Consider the following 22778-nt stretch of genomic DNA (forward strand, 5'->3'; position numbering starts at 1 on the left):
ACAGTGATGTAATCAGCGTTTATTTACTGCTCATTCACAAACACACACACATACTTTGAAAGACACAGACAGTTAATGAACCAGGAATAAGGAGAAAAGGAGGGCAAAGCAAAGAGAGAGAGACAGAAAGAGAAAAAGGAAGGAGGGGCAGTATGTCCTTCTCTGTTTCCTAGTTTGGTCACTAAAAGCTCTATATCAGGGGTCATACACTGCGACTCGGAGATTGTGATACCGACAGGGTAAACATCACACGCATATAGTCATACAACCTGTTTTCTTAGTAATGACAAATGGCTTACTGTTCCAAAAAGGAAGGAGAGAGTGATATGTGTTGCTGGGAAGATTTTGAAGATAGAGCAGAAAGGAAAGCGAGAGAGAGAGACATTGGCACAGTGAAAGAGAGCAAGGGAGCAATCGGTCATGGTCATTAATATTATTGGTTGCTCCAACATGTGGTCATAGAGCAGTCTGTTTTAAACTCCGTGCTGCGTGTCGTCAGGAGCAGCTGTCCGTCACGCTGAAACTCTCAGCTCCCTGTGGCATTGCATCATTTCATGATACCCTAAAAAAACACACCAATGGGAGGAAAGCTCCTCACAAGCCAAAGTTGTCTGTCGATGAGCAACAGCAAAGACCCCAGAACACATACAGAGAACTTGTCTTTTAAATATCTGTAAAATGAGAAGCTAATGTTCTCAGACCTCTTGACCTGGAGCGGGAAAATTTAAACCTTTTTTTACAGCATGACAGGAGTAAAGAGCTTCATCCAACTTTCTTTCAAGTGTCGTGTACTCATTCCTATGTAACTCTAGAATTGTACAAGAAAGGCCTATATTTTAACTGCTGTAAGACTTCCATGTGCAACAGTTTGTGATTTTTTAGTTTGGCAAGTAACACTAAATATCCACTGATAGTAGTTGTTATTTTGCTGATACTGTATTTAGGACACCTTACATATGAGGGCACCAGAGCAAACCAATTATATGACAGAGAATTTATTGGTTGGTTGAAGCTGACATACAGTTCTGGCAGACATCTCCTCTCTCTTCCCTGAGCAAACACTTCAGAGACATTCCTATCTGTTTAACACCGCTGGAGGAAATTCTGCAAATATTCCACACGATTCTCTTAACGTTCTAGAATGTCTGTCAAAAACTCCTGGCACTTGAAGTCCAGTGTTCACATTGTAATTTCTGAGAGAATATCTGACACAGTTTGGATCGAAATATCTTGAAGTTCCGCTTCCTAAATAGTAGCCTACATTTGCAACTTGGATTTGGAAAGGAATTTAAATGTAATTGAAAAGTGACTATACGTGTTCAGAGGTGTGTGTTTGACCGTCTGTGTGTTTGTATAAGGGAAGGTGATAATGTGCGCTAGATTTGAGAGGAATCCCTTTGCTCAAATGGTGGTATGGATAGGGGGTCCACTATAAACCTTAGAAACCCACGTGTCATGTTGAGAATCAGCCAAATACTGTTCAAGCTCTTCAGCACAGCAGGATGCTAATTAGTCAAGCAGTTGGTATGCAATTAATCTACAAATTAATTTGAAAGGTTTTCTACTTTTTCTACCGGTTCAGTTTTGTAAAAGTGCATTCAAACCTATTAGTTTTAAAACTACACTTGTGCCAAAAAAGGGGATTTTTAAGTATTTACATGTGTGGTTTATTAGCTCTGAGCATCAATCATGTTTAAGAAGGCCTGTCCTTTACGCAACGACTTGCTACTGTATTGTGTGGATCATACAGTTGAATTTTAGAGGGTGGTCGGGGGTCTTGCTCTGGGGTGGGAGTGGTCGACATGCGAAGATCAATCTTGGGCACATTCTCTGGTATAAACCAAAGCACAGTCCCGCCAGCGCAGCTGTCAGCGCGCACTAGGTGTGCATCACCGTGGACCACCGATCTGTCTGCGTGCTCGACGGACCGCTGCCGAGATGTTGTACTGTTCTGTTTGACTTTCTCTGAATTCGTTTCTGTTATTTTTTTTGCACGTAGAACAGAGCACGTCAGTTTCGTTGTTTGCGACCCAAGGCGAGCGAGCGGAATATCATGAGTTGTTTGGATGTTATGTACCCGGCTTATGGTCATTACGCACCGTACGCGCCCAAAGCTTCTGCGTTCATCAGCGCTTTACCGGTAAGCAGGTTATACAATGCCCTGTATTGGGATTGGAAATAATATAAATTTGTAATTTAAGAAGTTTTTATTCTTAAGCATGTTTTTGCATAAGTGAACTGCATTAGGAAACGGATGCACCTTTTAACTGGGTACGTTGGAAATGTGCAAAAAATGGTGTGCTTTGTGTACAACGTATGATACCCTATAATATTTGACTTCATACTTGCACACTCAGACACACAACCCACACGCACGCACGCACACACACATGCACACAAACAACAGTAAAGCGTGTTGCAATAGGTTTAAGCAACTTCTTATTCTTAGGCACCCATTGGTCTGCGAAGTCCCACATCTCGCTGTAGGGATCTGATGGACACTGTGGGAGCCCCGTGCTGCCCAGAGGCTTTGACGGTTTCTGCTGGGAGCTCTAGCTCAGCAGGTCCGTCCCCATCATCTTACCCCTCGGCCGGACAGGTAGAGGAGGTTACAAAGGACAAACAGGTCAGAGAGGCAGAATACCTGAGCTCACGCTGTGTCCTCTTCACCTACTACCAAGGGGACATTAGCAGCGTGGTGGATGAACATTTCTCTAGAGCTCTAAGCACTTACATGGAGGCAGAAGGCAAGAAGAGGCACAGTGATTCCAGCACAGGTGAGACCTCACTAAAGAGATGGTTGTGTCGACAACATAGTATTCTCCATTGGTCTGATCTGGTCTGTCTTGCAAAGAAAGGTTAAGCCATATGCAGACTGTAAAAAAAATTGCTGACTTAAGTTTTCAGGTTCCATCAAGCTGGCTAAAATTCAACAGTTCAACATTTAAGAATGTATCAAGAGGTTGAGTTGATGTAAATTATAAATTGAAGTTATTTTGATGAGTTGAAGTAATGCGAAGGGATTGGCGTAGTCAATTGAAATGAGTGAAAAGAAAAATCATAAATTAGGTGTCTTTGATATTTCAGTGGTTTGCTTTAAGAGATAAATCAGATTAAATAGAGAACAATTGGAGACTGTCTTACGTCAAGATCTTTTATATTCTTTTCAGAAAATGACACCGGTAACCTGTAAAAAATGAGTTTTAAAGGAGATTAAGACAATGTCACAAGCTAAATTCACATTTGGAAATACACAATTGTGTCAAATCAAAAGTCACACATTTTCTAGGACTGAATTATCTGAGCAACACTATCAACACAATTGTATAGCTCTATCTCCTTATTTAGTGTCAGCAATTGCTTCATTTTCGTGTCTATTTTTGTTCCCCCGGAGTTACAGAAGAAACAGAGAGTGCAAACATAATTTACATGAATGCATCTGACATAAAACATATTCAAAGTGACTTTCAGTCCTCTCAACATGTACATTTGATCAGTACGTGTGTAGTGGGCTACCAGTCGAGCTACTGGAACGCAATTGAATTTTATCAAGCACAAGTGTGTGCCATGCAAAACGGTGCTTGCATAGGCTCCTTATACATGTGTGAAGCTTTATTCCTAACAAGCGCTCAATGCAGACCCCCCCTCTCGGTGACATCTTCATCTAAACCCACAGATGCTGCCTGCCTCCCAACAGATACTATGTTTATACGCGGTGGTAAGCGCAGTGGCTCGAGCTCGTATTGCGTTCGGTCAGCTCACAATACCGAGCGTCAGATTTATGAGGAGCTCGCCCGCCCTTCCTCTGATCACAACTACATCACCGGTGTCTGTTTTCAGAAGAATTCTAAATATAAAAGTAACGGCTAAAAACATTCACCTCCCCCATGACATTCTACGAGGGGTTAAGGGGACCGGGAGGGATAGAGAAAACAACAGGTGGGGGCACGAGCGGAGACGGTGGTCTACAGGTCTGCGGAGGTGGTGGAGGAGGTAAACTGGGTGGACATGACATTAGGAGAAGTGCTTCTCTCTGGGTTTTAACTTCTACCTTATATAGGCCTTTGGGACAGTCAGGAGGATACTTTACTGTATCTAAGCTTATTTCCCTTTTAACACAAACATATGCTTTCCTGGAGCTAAAGATCAGGTTTGATTCTCAGAAAAGACATTTAAAAGTAAATTAATCAAGTGTGCTTTTTTATATATACTTATAGGATACTTATTGACATTGAGAGGTCCCAGTCTAAATTAATTACCCAAAATTAAAACGATCGAGCTTATAAAATTTAAAATTCTGCCATCATTTACCAAAAGGTTACAGACCTGTAGGCTACTGTACCATTGGTCAGCTGTACACACAAAATTATTTAAATTTTTAGGTGATCTTACCCTTTAAGTTGCTTTGTATAAATGTCTTTGTGAAACATAAAATTCTGTTGATATATTTACATTTTTCATCCCTTTCATGAGCTTTCTTATTGCATTTTCTCTCTCTCTCTCTCTCCCTCTCTCTCTCTCTCTCTCTCTCTCTTTCCACCTTCCGTCTCACTCATGTGGCTGTGTGTATTTCTGTGATGTGTGGTAAGCTCTTTAGAAGCAAATGCAACACCATATGATTTAATCTGAAAGAGATCTGAGGGCGTGGGGCTGGAAATCATGTGAAATCATGTGACAAGTCTGACCTGAGAGTCCAAGGTGCAAATGCCATATGTGGACAAATGCGACCCAGAGAAAAGTTGTCTCAGTTTAACCTCTAATAAAAGTTTTTAAAGGTTTTTCAAAGAAAATATTAAAATATAATATAACAAACAAATAAGGTGACATTGAGAAATCATGAAAAGTCTATCAGGATGTACTGTTACTTTAATACATAAAAAAGACCCAGTGAAACCTATTGATGTGCACTATCAGCCTTTTTTTGTTTAGGTTCTTTTTTGAACTGGTAGTTTGGTTGGAATACAATTAAGAGACTCTCCCTTTTTTACTTTAAAAATAGCCATAGAACGTAACTGTAACATTATAAATGTTACAAATATTTCCTCATTTGTGTTATGAAAACACATAAAAAAATATATAACTGTGTTCCTGTATACCGTATATCAAAGTTTTTCCATTTTTCCTTCAGAAGCTTCATCCTCGAGCAGCCGACGCAGCTTCCCTCCATCGTTCTGGGACAGTAGCTACCCCTCGCCCCTTAACCGACACCACTGTGATCCCACAGGTACCCCCACCTATGCCATGGACCCGTACGCCCAGGCCCTGCACCCTGGTCTGCCTCACTCTCACGCTCACCCACACCCGTCAGAGTCCTGGAGTTATTCTCAGAGCCAGCCCTACGGTCCCCCGCGGCCCTTTCACGAACTGTACTCCCCTCCCGGGCTGGATCCCCACTACGGCCCCCTGCTGATGCCCGCTGTGCGGCCGCCTCATCTCCCAACTTTACCAGGGCATTATGATGTGGGAAAGCTTGAGCCAACCCCCTCGTGGCCAGGTCTGCTTCCACCCGGGGAAGTGGCACAGAGCTTGGCCCTCAACATGGAGCCAGGTAAGATTGCAACTTGGGTGTATGTACTGCACCAATCAAGTAAAAAAAAAATCTGGCATCATTTAAAAAATGAACTGTAAAGAACTATAACGATAACTATATAAAAAGATAAACTTTTAAAAATCATTTTAAATTGAAGATGCGGAGTCCACATCTTAACAATTAAAACAGAGGAACAATGTGGGACTTGCTTATAATGATAAAACATTGACAGCCAATCAAAATCAATTCAGAATTTAATGTATTAAAAAGTTAAAGCATGTGAGCTTAGAATAGACATTCAGTAAACAATATTTTTCTACATTGAAACCTTATATAGTTATCATAGAAGTTATCTCTATAGTTATCACTTCTGATGTGAATTGGTCTTAAGGTTGAATGTATATATTGTTTTATCCATAAAATGAAAAGGGTGAAATGCAAAGCAGTCCAGCCCATAAGTTTGTGATATGTATGTATTCTCATGGATGGTTTTCAGATGTGTCACATGCTCATAAATATTTGTGTGACTTGAATTCAACTTGATTCAGGTTCAACAACTTGAATTCCTGTCATCAGTATAGATACATACATTGTATACGTCCTTTGACAAAGTAAGCGAGAGGTTACCAGGAATCGGTCAAAACCTGATGATCAAGTTTCCAGGATCTTCCAGAAAGTAATGCTTACCCAAGAATTATGCCAAAAGCAAAACATCCACACAACGTGTACATAAACCCCTTAGGTTAATGGCAGGCAATGGATTGTTTGGCTTCAGTTGTTGGTGCTTATTATAAGAAGAGCTCGCAGCCACCATGGAGATTGTGTGTGTGCATGTGTCCGTGTTTCTAAGCCATTGTGTTCGTGTCTGCTTTGCACCACAGGTCTCCAGCACCACAAGAAAGGGAAGGAGCTCTACTGGTTTTAATGAGAAGCCCTTCATCGACCATCCAATTAAAGCCTACAGTCTGGCCCATTGTAGCCGAACTGTTGTTTCTTTGGCCCCCACGCACACCGGTGCACACTCTGAACGCGCTCCAGGACTGTTTGTGTGCACCATGGAGATATGAACATGGGGAAAGAACACCGGGGGGTGGCAGGGTTCTAGATGGCATGGTTTCTCTCTTTTTTGATCTGTTTCCGCCTGTGTTTCTGATGTTTTGTAAATTTATTTATTGGGGTGTAAAAATCCATTTCAATTCTCTGTTTGGACATTGGGGCGTAGAAAATATTGCATAGTGCAGTATACAAAATGATTCATGGACTTGAGAAAGATGGTGCTTTGTTTTGAACAAAATCAGATGCTTGTTTTATAATATATATATTCTGTTTATATTCTCTTTTTTTTGGAGCTTTATGATGAAATTAATAAGGATGGCTACAATGTGCTAAAAAAATGTCTTTGGATTTATCTTATTCTGTTTATGTACAGTATTTTTATTTATATATATATCATAGTACTTATGTGTTTCAATTTAAATACACTTACGGCCAGTGCTATTAGTTTTTCATTTTCTTTGTAAACGTGCCGCTGTGTGAAAACATCCAAAGTAAATCTGAGAGAAGTCAAAGAATTAATGAACCACATCAGATTAAAAGACTGAAATAATAATAAACAACTGACAGTGTTCCATAGATCTTGCTGCATAGAAGTAATTTTCAGTGTATTTTTGTAAGCCTGCTAATAATGAATACACTTGCTCCATTAAGTTCCAAAAATGTCAGAAAGTGTTTGTTTTTCCATATTAAACATGAATTTAAATATGACTTCTGAGTTAGATGCGTTTTCTGCTTATGTGTTATCATGAATTCATGTGTGTTTGCTCGGGATTGAGGCAGTGCTGTAGTACTGTTCGGAGTGTTAATGCTCCACTGGAAGGGAAGATGTTTCGGGCTTATCGCTGATGTTGTAGGGGACAAACTCACACATGTTTGGTCATGAAATTTTAAACGGGGGGCATGAATAGTTGGTTCATAGCCTGACAAACCTATAAAACATTACAGGCTCGTACAACATCTCTGTTGACATGGTCTATTTATATTCACGTTTTAACGTAAAACAAAAATTATGACCCTTTAAACTGTCATTAAATGTATTGAAAACACACTTGAAAATGGATTATTCAAATGGTTGTAATTCATGAATACTTTGAGTACAGACCTCAAGTCTTGTGAAAGAATGCACTTGGCAGATGAGTACCTGTGAGAAAGTAATTTTACATAATTTAGATTGTAATAAAATATTATTGGGTTACACCTTTCCAGCCACAGAAAAAATCAGAGACCGTTTCAATTTTCTCTGTATTTACTATTTATATGTATGTGTTTAGGAAAAACATTTGTTTCAGTCTATGAACTATTAACAATATTTCTCCCAAATTTCAAATAAAAAGATTCTATTTGCATTTATTTGCAGAGAATGAAAATGTGTTTTTTCATACCTCAAATAGGCTGCAACGAAATCAAGATGCACTTTTAAGCAATACAACAGAAACAATATACATCTATTTAGGAAAATGTGATAACCTTGATTTTTATACAGTTTTCATGTGTCTCTTGTTATCATCTTGATGGCTTTTTGTTTTTCTTTTCGGATGTGTCACTACTGCGAGACAAACGACCTCTGGTGGTGACATTGTATTGTTTGTGCTGCAGTAGAGTGCCGTTTGAAATGGCTGGAGAATGTATGACTATATGGTTTAATGTATTATTTGATTAAAAAAAATACATGAATTATACAAAGTGATGCACATAGATTTAAAAATGTTTTAAAGAAAGTTGGTAACCGAATAGCGGCAGCACCCACTCACTTCTATTGTAAAGACACCAAACGGATGCAAGTCAATAGGTGCCAGTTAACAACATTATTCTAAATATCTTCTTTTGTGTTCTTCGGATTAATGAAAGTCATACAGGTTTAAAATGCCATGAGGGTGAGATGATGACAGAATTTTCATTTCTGTGTGAACATTAATTGTATTGTATTGATTCCATGTCTATTACATAATAAAATACAGTAACTAAATAGTATTAAGAACAAAAACACAAAAAAAAACACCCAAAATCCAATAGCAATACGTCACAGTAAGTGAACATTCGGTGAAACAAAAATCTCTGTAATATCCCATTGACTCACTTAACACTCCCTATTTCACTAAATAAAAAAGAAACCTTGTTTTTATGGAGACCACATGGTCACGTGCTATTTCAGGTTAGACTGTCATGCTGTCATGTGCTTACAGTTGCTCAAACGTTTTTTTGTAAAACTATTTTTGTGGGCATGTATGTTCGTGCTTATGTTGTGTGGAATTTTGCTGGTCTGCTCTTTTGTCTATCTGTCCATGACTTTAAAACACAAATACTGTCGGTCACTTGACTGAAGTAATAAAGCCTGGGCGCCCAGACACGTGACGTTCCATAAAAAAGAAACAATTAACCACGTCATTTTCTGTCACTGCAGTTTCTGTCATGTTGTCAATGTGGTATATATTTCTTCCTCAAAAAGCGTTAGATGGAACAAGATGAAGTTTGCACTTGTGTTTGTCTCAATACAAAACCGCTCATTAGTCACTAAAAAAGTTTGTCTGTCATTTCTGCTGTGTCAGGTCACTTGATTTTTACCTCCACCATGACAGTGCACAAACAGCGAAGATGGTCTCGGGCCTAGAATTCATATAAATTAGGCCTATTATAGGAAATTATAACCAAAAGAAACAGTGAGCCAAGACACAGAGAGGATATGTTAATTGGGCACAACCTTTATGTGTAAACAGGATGTATGGGGTTTGGAATAGGGTTTCAAAGAAATCGAGAGCTGTGTGTATGAGAGCACTCTACATCTCCCACTCACATCAGTTTAAATGAACAGGAAATTAAATGCTAAATTAATCATGTTACAGGCAGTGAATTAAAAAAAGACTGAAACTAGAACAATCCTTATGAATAATGTGAGGTTACTCATGACATCTATATGAGAATGACTAAAAGGGGAAGGACAGAGTTAGTTTGAATGAATTAACTTTGTTTCCCTTGTTACTGGATAAGAAGTAAAATTGTGTGAACACTGTTCACTTTAAACATTCCTATGTTACACTTATGAAGGACTTTATTCAGACACTGTGTTGTGCAACAGTTATGCAACTAACTAAACTAAACTTGAGCAAATACATTAAGAATGTGTCACATGGCAGCACAGCAGCCACCCACGCATGTCCAAATTTGTTTTTTTAGAGAAAATGGAAAAAACACTTTTTTAATGTTGTTAAAGTTGACAAGCACGTTTTAGTGGTTCGATTTTTGCAAAACCCAGTGACAAACATAAAAGGTGACTTATGATTTATGGCAAAAAACAAAATAAATAAATTTGAAGGTTTCAGAAGGACATAAGGGATATACAAAAATTAAGTATTAATAAGTCAACCAGAATACATAATAAAAAAAATCTAACTTAGATCCTGTATTAACTGATTCTAAAGGCATGATGCTACCTTTTACACTAAAAACAAATACACTACACAGAACGATAAAAAAAAAATGTTCAGTACATATTTACAGGAAACTTCCTTCCAACACAGCATTTTCCCCATAGGGCTGAATCTGCTGCACAGAACATTTTTACGTAATTTCCCCTGTCTCTCAAATCTGCACTCAACATCACTCCTTTGTTAATTGTTTTGTGACAGGCACCTGATCTCAGGACACTATAGAGTCATATATAAACGCAAACTTCCTTCTTCAACACACGCACACCAGGTGACTTTACAGTAATACTTCGAGAGAACCTGCATACCGACGCAAGTAAGTCACAGTCATGAGAGCAGATTTAATGTTGAGGTTTATAGTTATTTTACATTTTGGTCTAATATCTATAAATGTTGTGTGAAGAAATGTGTGGGGGTTTCTAAAAAAAGAACAATGGTATCTTTATCTGACCTCAACCTCACTGTATCTGTTTGTTTCTGTACAGGATGAGGTTGTTAGTTGTTATCGCTGCCGTTTTGGTTGCAGCCAGTGCTGCTAGTCTGTCTCTGGAGGACATGGAGTTTCATGCATGGAAATTGAAATATGGTAAGAAAACAGAAATGTGTCCCTTTTTATGACATGGTTGAGGAGAAGCAACTTGGCTTCTCCTCAGTGACAAAATGAGACGATTGACAGGCTGTGAAGAAAGGTTGTAGCCATTCATGCATTGTGAAGAAAAGCTGAAGAGCTCTGCGGAATCTCGTGCAGTTATTCATTGAGCTCTTAGTCACTTCTTCATGTTTCTATTCCAACATTATGTAACAAGAAATGACTAAAGAAAGTTCAACTTTCCACACGGAGCAACTTTTCAAGGGTTACGGTTAAACAGGCAGTTGAGCAGGTTTTGTGAGGAATGTGAAAATGTTTAAGACAGAAGAATAACTGCAGTTCTGATGCGTGTCAAAAAGTTGTGAAGTTACTTTTAATAAATAAATGTGACAAAGATGGGAAAGACTGCACATGTCCAAGCAAATCTGAGGTTTGATTTAATCTTAACTGGCGCTGTCCCATGTATGTATATTTAAGATTTGGCATGTGAATTCTTATCTTATAGTTTTAACTCTTATATCTTTGGAACGGTCTAAGTCTCTAGAAAACATATTTTATCACAGTTTTATAGAATAATGTATGTAAGAAGAGTAATTGTTTCTTTTTTTAAAAGAGCACGCTAATATTTCCTTTCAAGTGTCCCCGTCCCGTATACTGGTCACCCATATTTGCTTCCATATTTTTGTGTGAATTCTGATCTTATCATGACGAACTATATATCGCTGGAAAGTCCTGAGACGCTAGAATACATATTTCATCATTGTTTTATAAAATAAAGTATGTAGGTTGAATGTAGTTGAATCATAAATGACAAGAGCGTGTATAAAAAATAGGCACTGTCTGCAGAATGATTGCATTTACTTCATTACTTTGCATTTGAATTCTTACTTATCATGACAAATATTTTATCGTTGGAAAGGTTTAGGATTCTAGAAAAAACATTTGATCAGTGATTTATAGAATAATTTACGTAGGAAGAGTAATAGATTCATAAATGATAATTGATTCATAAATCAATTCACAAAGTGTGCATCAAAAATATAGTTTCATACAAATTTCTTGTTTTGTTTACATGTTCCTGTGCTTTAGTATTTTTTCATTCCGTCTGTTAATTGGAAATGTAGAAATAAGTGAAATAAGCATTTGTGATAAAATTTCAGATATAGTGTTAAAACCAATGGAAGGCTATTGCCCCTGGTGGATTTTGGTGTTAGATCAGATAAAAGACTCTAAGACTTCAAAACCACTTCGATTTATGAAATTTCATGGCTGATCCATTTTTTTCATAAAAGAAAAACAAACATTTCAGAGTTTTTTTTATTAAAACAAACATAACAAAATGCCTTTTTTTAATTGTGATAATTTTTTTCTGCAATTATCTGCTAATTCTCTTCTTTCAAAGGAGAGAATTACTGACTATTTATTTATTAATCTATTAATCTAATCTATTTATTTTCGCCAGTTAAGGGGTGTTAATAGAAATCAGGTTAAATTGCCATAAATGTTAAGAATATAATCAGAATTAGATTAGTGTCTGTCAATGGAAAATGTTGACATATTTTAGATGTCATTTTACATTTTGATTTACTTTAATTATTTAGGGTTTTTTTCTTATTCATTTTTGTGCTTTTGTTACCTTGAAAATATCCTTGTGTAAGCATATTTGGCAGTAAAATTTATTTATTTAATCTATTTATTGTCTTATGTTAAAAATGTTTAACTTAAACAAAAAATATCAAATCAAGTTTGTTTAAATCTCTATGAATGTGTATGTGCATCAGGTAAGAGCTACGGGTCTGTGGTGGAGGAATCCCAGCGTAAATTGACCTGGTTGTCCAATCGTAAACTGGTTTTAGTCCACAACATGCTGGCAGACCAGGGCATCAAATCCTACAGACTTGGCATGACTTACTTTGCTGATATGGTAAGAAATTACAAAACATAGCCACAAAACATGTTTTTAATAATAATAGAAAAAAAACAATATTCTGGGTTTTCCTGTTTTACACAACACTGTAAAGCTCGTAAAAAAACGAAAATATTCCCTAATAGGCCTATACAAATTTTCCTGTAAAATTACTAGTGGTGGGCATAGATTATTTTTTTTAATCTAGATTAATCTAGATTAATTCCAAAATTAATCTAGATTAATCTAGATTAAAATGGCTCATTTGAATTCTGCCGAAGGCATTCAGAATATGTGTGCTACCCAAATAATGACTAAAAGTAAGTCTTTGAGAACGGGTTTCTCAAGCCAGGTGGCGCATTAGACCAGTGGCTCATCTCCTGTTTCCAAAATGCATCACAAACTGCTTGAGAAAGCTGTTCTACTATGATAATTGGTGATGAAAATTAAATTATGTTCAATAAGATGAACTTGTGTTTACTTCCGCAATAGCTAAGGGATGATTTGCGTTTAGGTGGTACTTGAGACTGGAAGAGCTCCTACAGTACATTTACATTTAGTCATTTAGCAGACGCTTTTATCCAAAGCGACTTACAAAGAGTGAGGGAGCAACAAGTGATATGTCATACAGGAGCCATAATACATTAGATCTCAATACAAAGTTACTGGTTTCAACTAAAGCTAGACCACTACCTGTTGAGAGAAAGTGTTTTTTTTAAACCAATTCCGCATTGCACAAGGTGCAAACAACCTCAGTCTTGTCGATGTTTCTATTGGGAAGCTTCTTAAAAATTAATATTCCCTGAAGCAAACCCGGCGGCTTCATAGCTGCATCCATGTTAGCACGTCACGTTTGATGCGGTAATTTCACAGTAACGTTATGTTGTGTTCAGACCAAACGCGAATGGCGTGTCAAGCGCGAGTGATTTATGTGTTAATGCAAAGAGCCAATAGACCTACTTGCTGCGCGAATCGCGCGAATGAAGCCCTGGTTATGAGATGATGAGGCGGCTTCTGCTTCCGCGAATGACGCGAATCACGCGAGTTGAAAAATCTCGTTCTCGCCCCGTACAGTGCAGTTAAGCTGGTATACATCCGCGCTAAAATATCAAGGTGAAAGTCATCATAGCTTGCGTAGTATAGACCCATCTCCCAACCCAACTTTGAGAATAGATTAACGGCGACATTTTTTTTAACGCGCGATAATAGTCTCACTGCGTTAACGCCGTTAACGCCGTTAACGGCCCACCACTAAAAATTACATGGTTTTATCTGTTTTTCTTGTAAATTTGCTGTCTTTTCTGTAATTTGATGTTTTTGACCATATTACAAAAATATAGGCCTGCTGTAAAAAATGTAATTTTCTGGCATCTGTGGTGATGTTTTTGCTTTCCAGGTTTTCTTGTAAATTTTAAAAATAAGTGAAAAATCAGTTGGTAAAACAGTGAAAGTTTGTTAAATTACTGTATCAAAAATATGTAAAAAGGTAACAGTTAAATTCTTTATAATGTGTTTTTTATAATGGGATGTAGCATGATTTGCGCTAAACATTGCTTTCTTCTTTCCATTCGTCTCTTTTAGGATAATCAGGAGTACAGACGTGTTATTTTCCATGGATGTCTGAGCTCTTTCAACAGGACTAAGGCCCGTAATGGTGCTACATTCTTCAGGCTGGCAGGGGGCGCTGTGGTGCCTGATTCTGTGGACTGGAGGGATAAGGGCTTTGTGACTGATATTAAAGACCAGAAGCAGTGTGGATCATGCTGGGCTTTCAGTGCTGTACGACAAAACACAAATATATTACATATTTTACTGGTTGTAAAGACTTTAGATCAGATCTTTGCAAGTAATATAATGTTAATGGCAATCTGATTTATTGTTAAGTATTTTCCAGTTCAGAATCTGTATGTTTCTTTTCTTTTATCTCTTAGACTGGTTCTCTGGAAGGTCAGACATTCAGGAAGACAGGAAAACTGGTTTCCTTGAGTGAGCAGCAGCTGGTGGACTGTTCTGGTAGTTTTGGAAACTTTGGCTGTGGTGGGGGACTAATGGATCAGGCATTCCAATATATTGAAGCCAATAAAGGTCTGGATACAGAGGAATCCTACCCTTATGAAGGCCAGGCAAGTCTTATTATATGGTACTTTTAAGTTTAAAAATAAGTGTAGATCTATTTTTGGTTCCAAACTACTGCCAGCCCATGCATCTAAAGCAACCCTGTTACCCATTTCGGCTACCTTTGAAATGATAATTTTAGTTAACTGCAAATTCACAAGTCGTGTGAAACATAAGATGATAAAATGTGATTTAACTGCTGGAAATTAACATGTTTTATTCAGTAAATGTGACAGGGTTGCAAACGTTGGGGGTATAATTAAATAAATGGAATATAAATTTTATTTTAAAATGGATAATTAAAATTAAAATATTTTTTGGGAATATAATTTTTTCCCCCAGATGAATAATTCACATCCTTAATGAGTGTGCTGATTTAAATGTTACATTTTAGCAGATTCTGAAGCATTACCTGATGTTTTTATCAAACATTTATAAAATTCTTGTCCCATCACCTTTTCCCCACACAGGATGGTCAGTGCCGCTTCAACCCAAATACAGTGGGTGCCAGGTGCACAGGATATGTAGATGTCAATACTGGGGATGAAAGTGCACTACAAGAGGCTGTTGCCACGATCGGCCCTATATCTGTAGCCATAGATGCTGGACACAGCAGCTTTCAGCTCTATGAATCAGGTGGGATTAAACTTCACTATGCAGAATGAAACTGTTCTGAACGTTCCAATGAACTGGCTAATAACTTAAACTATACTAAAATTGTATTAATACTACAGTTAATATTACAAAAAGAGTGTTTAATGTTTCTAGGTGTCTACGATGAGCCCGAATGCAGCAGCTCTGAATTGGATCATGGTGTCCTCGCTGTTGGTTATGGAACTCAGGATGGAGAGACCTATTGGCTGGTCAAGAACAGGTAAATACAACAAAAGAGTAATGCTTATGATAATGAAATCATAAAAGATTGAAAATATTTTCAAAAAGGTTCAATTTAATGCTAATCTACCACCCATTTTACTTATTACTAAACACATGAGAAAAGTGTGAATGAACATATTACACAAATAAGTGCTCAACAGCCAAATTTAAGCCTTAGAATGTTCAATCAAATATAAATAAACAATACAATTACATATAAAAATAAATATAAAAGACTCCATGTTTATTGTAACGCAATAGCATATTGCACATCGACAACAGGTAAACAATAATGCTGCTGTGATTTTAGCTGGGGTCTTGGATGGGGTCAGAAAGGCTACATCATGATGTCCAGGAACAAGAGTAACCAATGTGGCATTGCTACGGCAGCCAGCTACCCTCTGGTCTAAATGTGAGTTCACAACAAATATGATTTTATGGTACAAGTTTACATAGCAGATAAACTGATGTATGTGTTTTATGTTGTGCTGCAGCCCATGGAAGGAAGGACACTGTGTGCCAAAAAGATATGGGAGGAAAAGATATGAATAATTCTTGTGAATGTTTCTTTAAAAATACCTCATAATTGCCGTTGTAATTCATGTTGTTAATGTTGTTAATGTTGTTAAACAAAAGCTAACTTTAATAGTAATTTTTTACTTAAAATCCTAAACACGGAGAACACTATGTTATTGTAAATCTTTGAATAAAATCTTTGAAAACTAAGCGGACGTATCATGCTATGTCATTCATTTTGACTTCTTCACACTGTTGAACGCGCTCTTCTCATGCTTAACATGGTTATCACTTTTGGCCACCAGATGGCGACAAAACCCGTTTTTACACACACATCGCTTTTCATGGATGATTTTAATTTATTTCCATGTGTCTTTTGTTATCTGTTTTCATTGACTTTTGTTTGACCGTCTGGTTAAATTTAACATTAATTTGATATGAAAAAACATGAAACGCTATGAAAAAATAGTTACAAAAATAGGATTAATTATGACAGATCACATATCATTTTATCCTCGATCCTCATAAGGTAATGGAGTGGATGGATCAAAAAGTGGAATTCTGTCTTTCCAGATTGACCAGTGCAGGGTCATTCACCCTCTAAAAAAGGTTTCCACCCCAAAAAGCCAGGCTCCGTAATCTGTGAAATTTAGTAAAGAGTCTTGAAGCAAGCAAGCAGGAGTTATATTTACTTTCTGGTAGTTTTTTTTGCATGCTATCATAGCGCATTTGATATAGCCGTGAAAATTACATTCACTTTATTCCTTTAAATTAAAATTACATCACTTATTAGGTCCTTAATAACAAACAAACTGGAATGGAAGCATGTTGATGATGAATACTGCAGGACATTATAATGCTAAAAATGAATCTTTGAATGATGAAAGACCCAAAGATTCTATGTGAAAAACAAATAAAAAAAAATAGCACTATTTATACAGCTTGAATTTACTCCATTCATCCTTTGTTGTGCCGCATTGCTCCTTCTTTTTCTCCCTGAGAATCTCATCACTATGTTCATCATCGCACAGCTGTTGGTTAATGACGTTCTCTTCTCATTTTCAATCCGATGTTTTGATGAAAATGATGTTTAAAAATATGTATTCCATTCACTTGTAAAGTAAAAAAAGTTGCAGTGTGAAGAAATTGAAAATGACCTAGTTTAGTGCAACTCTGATAACAAAGACTAATGTTCATGGTCTTGAGATTCGTCAGCCAATCAGCTTGCACATTAGCATGAATCAAACTGATTGTCTTTAAGGTAATTCATAGTCCATGGCAATCCACGCTTCTCCTCTCATATAGGCCTCATCTCTTAGGGGTGTACGCAGTATGTGATAGTTAAGTTATAGGCTCAACATTTTGTGTGCCAAAAATGACAGATTTCAAATAGTTTACAAGCAACTACCTTTTAGATGAAGGAGAATGCAAACAGCTTTGTTCAGAAATAACAGACTTCCCTGGCTGAGTGAAAGACGGTGAGGGTCTGTTCTCTCTCTTTCACCCTGTAAATAAATCAGATTGGATAACCTGGGAAAAACTGGGGCACTCAGCACGACTCTTGATTATAGCCTGCAATCCTAATTATACCTTCCTCCAAACAGACAAACACTCTCACACACAGCTTTCCTCCAGCTGTTAGGCATAAGGGGGCCTTTGCCTGCTGTGCCCACAGACTGCCATAGTGCTTGACAATTCACATTGGTAATTACTGGGCACACGTGTGAAGCTCTGCCCTCATGCCTTAAAGCTTGAGCTATATTTAAAAATGAAACTTTCTGTTTGAGAATGTGGCCTTTAACAGTACATATCCAATTCAGTGTTCTGGACATAAGAAGACATAAAATGAGATATAAAAAGATACATAAAGATACAAAGACACATAGGAAAACAGTTAAGAAGGAAGTTAAAGAACCGGAAAACAGGACACTTGAAAAGACATATAAAGCCACCATAAAACAGTAACGAAGACCAATGATAGGACGGACAAAAAGTCACATTAGAAGTCTTAAAAGGTGTATGAGACAGGTAAAAGACACATAAGGATACAAGCACACAAAACAATTTCCGTTTATTTTTCTTTTTATTCTATTATAAATCACTTTGAACTTATATCTGCATTCCCACACACACTCTATTCTAAAAGAATTAAACACAAATAACCAAATTTGAAGCACAACCGCTCTCACCGTCTCATCCCTAATCTGCCATTAATACATCTGCTGTCATCTATATATTTTTTTCAGCTGTTATGTAGCATTTAATCATTTTTATCTTTCGCTGCATTTTTCTGACTGTGGGACGAATTCTATCATTATGCAAAAGACACCATCATGTGTGCATGCATATGTCTGGAGTGTTATTTATAATATTTATAAAGATGTTCAACTATTGTATAGCTGCTTTTTTGAAATAGTGTAGATAATGCAAAACTATTAATATGAAAATGACAAGTCAAATCTTAATGATAAGCTTAAATTGTGTTTTCTCAACCAGAGTAGCGTTTATCTGATATAAGAACAATAAGGATCTCAATAAAGGTGAAACAAGATTTCTGTGCTTGGCTAGCTAATGTTGTAAAACGGAGAATTTTACAGTAAATGATATTGTATTTATTCATTTAGACCTGAATTAACACTGACCAGCATATTACACATTGTACGCATTTCATTTCTTAGCACCAATCATGTAAATCTTTTCACTAAATAGTTTGTAGAATTCAATTTTTTCAGCCCATAACAAAAACACTGCAGAGCATACAGTAAAATAAAAGCAATCTTATTGAGTGTGTTTGTATGCATTTGACTGTGTCTGCTGTAATGGGCCTTCAGTAGAGACGCGACTGACATTAAATCAATGAGTATAACCACACACACCCGGCCAATGCCGCATACTGAACTCTGTGCAAATTACTGGATTTCCACCACAACTTTTCCCAAAGACTTCTTATTTCCTAAGTTGTTTTATCTAATCGATGAGAAGCAAATGTACTTTAGTCTTACAAAGAAAAAAAAAGGAAAACAATACATGGTGAGTAAATGATGACCGAAGCCTTATTTTTGTGCGAAAGATCCCATTAAAAGACAGTAGAGGGCACTCTTTAGACACATCTCGACACAAGCGTTCGGACTCAGATGCACATATTCACACTTCTGCTGTCTCCTGCGTGTAAAAACGTAAGAGTTTCATCTGTGGCCTCAGCTCACATATAAGAGACCAGGGCATATAATCTTTGATGTTGGCCTCTCTCTCTCTTCATCTCTGTGAATAGAGAGCTCTCAAAAACTGGATCGCATTGGTAATCTCAGTTTAAATACAGAAATCCCCAGACTCAATCCAATCAAAACTAATGCCCCATAAACACACGCAGGCGCGCACGCACACACACACACACACACACACACACACACACACACACACACACACACACACACACACATACTTCCACTCAGTGTTGTTTAATGCTGTCTCTGTGCGATTTAATCCAGATTACCACATCATGTCACTGGGTTTTGATCAGTAAACTACTATCCGCCACTCACACACAAAGCTTGTGTCATCATATTGATGATCTGCCTCTTCCCATTGTTCTTATTCCAGTCTAATATTCCTAATTATTTCACACCTTACCGTTACCGTACCTAGGCATTACACAAGCATGTCGACATTATTTTAGTTAAACATGATTTGGCCGATTTATGAGACTATTTTTAGAAGCAAGAGCACTGAACCAAAAGCACGTTTCCACTCATTGTCAACAAAACACATACATCAGTTTCACTCACCGCATGCGGTTCATGTCCGGCATCTTTTAGGGCTGGGACGGCTCCCCATATCAGTTTCAAACGATCTCCAAATCCAGCGCTATACTCACAGTTTATATAACATTCATCACCCAAATGCATGGAACAAACACACTCCTGTACTTCGTGAACGTATGCTCTCTTTCTCTCCTGCTTACAAGTAAAGTGACGTCAGCGCAAGTTCCTTCTCTTGGTCTCCTTGCTGTCGCATGGGTGTGCCGCGTGATTTTCCGGGAGAATTGTCCAACAACTAAGAAAAGTTGTTACAAAACCGTTTTATATGTTCGAAAAAAACATCCGAAACCTGTACGATCGCTGGGGGAGTGTATCAAGCACAGAAATGTTACGTTATACGCCCAAACCATTTTTTTACAAGTTGAAGATGATGAGAAGACAGTACGTTTAACATTGTTGGGAAGTCAGAATGCATGACACATCGTTGCACGGGACCTTTAACCCATCCAGAGAATTGTGAACAAACGCACAGCAAGTCGTGAACACACATACACACCCATACCCCCATACAGTGGGAAGCTTTCTCTGCAGCGCCCTGGGAGCAAGTTGGGGTAAAGTGTCTTGCTCAAGGGCACCTCATTCGTTACCCGCCGGCCCTGAGAATCGAACCGGCAACTTTCTGGTCCCGAGTCCGACTCTCTAACCATTAGGAGATATGTATGTTTATTTGATGTCTTCAATTTGATGTCTTATTTCAGTAAAAAAAAACATTTATTCCCCAAAAGAGATAATCACTGTAGTTTCATTCTTACTTGAAATTTAAAAGTTGCCAGTCTGAAATAAAACATTAAATCATAAACCTCGATGACGTATGCAGCCTTCAAATGGGGACGCACCACTGACACCCCCGGGGGATGCTAAGTCTGCTGTTAAATAAAGTTAAGAGAATGAGGGTTAAGAGAATAAACAAACAACGTTCACTATGACAGGTAAGTCATTTTCACATTACAATGTAGACACAAATTGACAGAAGACAAGGCTTTGAAGTTCAGGCCGAGGACAGCGACACATCACTCAACAAACACGCACGCACGCACACACGTCGCCATTACCAGACATTTGAAGCCTGCGCACAGGCGACAGACGGTCAATGAAACTTCATCGGATTCTTGAGAGATACACGTCTAGTCCAAGCTCACAGTCACTGCGTGCCGTCGTCTGGCTTTCCGATGGCTTTTGATTAGGCGCAAATTAGGCTGAAAATAAAATATTAACCTCCCTAGATGCGAGAGATTCCTTAATATACTTTGATCCCTTTTCGGTGCATGTCTCGCCACGCCATCCTCATCAGAACAGCATTTCATTTAAACACTTAAATGAAATTAGCTACTGCGAACACAAAGAGAGGACATCTAGAGAGGAAGCGTTCGAAAGCAAGCGCTTTAGGCTACTTATTAGTAGATAAAAAGGGCTGATCAGAATCCCTAGTAAAAGACAATTAATTTAAAATGTATTTATTTCATGCTAAGTATAGTTTAAATGTATTAACATATTCACTGAAATGACTTACTGATATAAAATTATAATTACAAGTTATTTGGAGAACTATTTAAACACAATGCACATTTCTTCATATTAAGCCTGTGTTTGAATAAAAATGTGTTCTAATATAACCTTTGATACGGATGTTAAGTTAATCTTTCAATGCAAGAAATTTAAAGTGTACCTGAAGCATATTTGCATTTATCTTTAGTTGGACTTCAGCACTAGTTCTGCACAATTAAAGTATGTAAAGTAAAAAATTAGTTGTTCCCATTTAGCAGACTTTAAGTATACCAATGTACTATACTACAAATACAATCGCAGTGTATTTACATTATACATAAGATGTTAATGGATTTGCAGTATACTTAGCATGAAATATGTATTTCAAATACATTTTTGTATATTTATTTTTAACTAGGGAGTTTAGGGTGCATTAAGCCATATGTCATACAGGAGCAATAATACGATAGGTGCCGATACAAAGTTACTGGTTTCATCAAAAGCTAGACCACTACCTGTTGAGAGAAAGAGAGGGTTAGTGTTTTTTTATTTTTTTTTATTTGTCTGTCAAGTAATCACAGAAGAGTTGGGTTTTATGTCGTTTTTAAATGTTGTGAGAGATGTGGTTGACCGGACCGAGTTAGGAAGAATGTTCCACCAGGAAGGAGTTGAGAATGAGAATGATGAGGAATGCGATTCACTGCCCTTATGGGAAGGCAATACAAGCTGGATTGCTGAACGCAGGGATCTTGATGGGGTGTAGGAGTGTAGGAGGGTGTGAAAGTTTGCGGGGGCAGATCCATTGATAGTCCTACATCCAGGAAGTATATACGCAGGAATAAAATCAGATATTCTTTACCTATCTGATGTCTTTCTAAATCTGCTTTTACTGACTTTTTTATTTTTGTCTTAACACTTTCTGAAAACTTATGGTCACTTATTGGATCATATTTATATACATTTTGTTTGTAAGAAAAGCACACATAGTAACAAAATGTATGCCTTGAGTCACTTTGGATAAAAACATCTGCCAAATACATAAATGTAAGCGCACTTAATGTATCATAAAGGCGGTTCTTACATCTCGTGCATCACATTCCAAGTGTTCTGTACACATAAACATTTGTAATGACATGAGGTCAAAGAATGACAGAATTCAGACTGTTTGGTGAACTGTTCCCATAAGCAGTTGTGTCTGTTTGTTGTCATGCTCCATTATTGTTTGTAAATGCTTCAAAATCAAGTCATTGGTATTCCCCATGTGTCTGACCCTGTGAAAACAGCAGCCAGATAAACCGCTTCTAATTCACCAATCTGAGTACACTGTTCTCTCTCCTCCGTGAACCTGCTCTGACCTGTCTCTTTTTCCTTCTGTCTTTTCCCCCAGCGCTGTTCTTATTCAGACCTTTGCGCTTCAAACAGACAAAGAGATTCGCCAAATCCTTTTTTGTTTTTTTCAGCCATG

At 37.5% G+C, this 22778-nt stretch overlaps 2 protein-coding genes across 2 annotated transcripts; both read left to right on the plus strand.

The window, feature by feature from the left end:
• Positions 1-1999: 1999 nt before the first annotated feature.
• On the plus strand, positions 2000-7802 carry vgll2b (vestigial-like family member 2b). Its single transcript, XM_056768311.1, has 4 exons — positions 2000-2140; positions 2450-2777; positions 5129-5548; positions 6412-7802. Exons 1-4 carry the CDS (start codon positions 2054-2056, stop codon positions 6453-6455), a joined length of 879 nt encoding a protein of 292 aa, XP_056624289.1. The 5' UTR covers positions 2000-2053; the 3' UTR covers positions 6456-7802.
• Positions 7803-10197: 2395 nt separating this feature from the next.
• Positions 10198-16220, plus strand: ctsl.1 (cathepsin L.1). The gene is made up of 9 exons (XM_056767418.1): positions 10198-10324; positions 10494-10594; positions 12379-12521; positions 14085-14282; positions 14435-14626; positions 15089-15254; positions 15387-15492; positions 15805-15906; positions 15989-16220. The coding sequence occupies exons 2-8, from the start codon at positions 10495-10497 to the stop codon at positions 15902-15904; spliced, it is 1005 nt and encodes a 334-aa protein (XP_056623396.1). The 5' UTR covers positions 10198-10324; position 10494; the 3' UTR covers positions 15905-15906; positions 15989-16220.
• Positions 16221-22778: the final 6558 nt, after the last annotated feature.

The sequence above is a fragment of the Triplophysa dalaica genome, chromosome 15, assembly GCF_015846415.1.
Source record: "Triplophysa dalaica isolate WHDGS20190420 chromosome 15, ASM1584641v1, whole genome shotgun sequence".
NCBI classification, from domain to species: domain Eukaryota; kingdom Metazoa; phylum Chordata; class Actinopteri; order Cypriniformes; family Nemacheilidae; genus Triplophysa; species Triplophysa dalaica.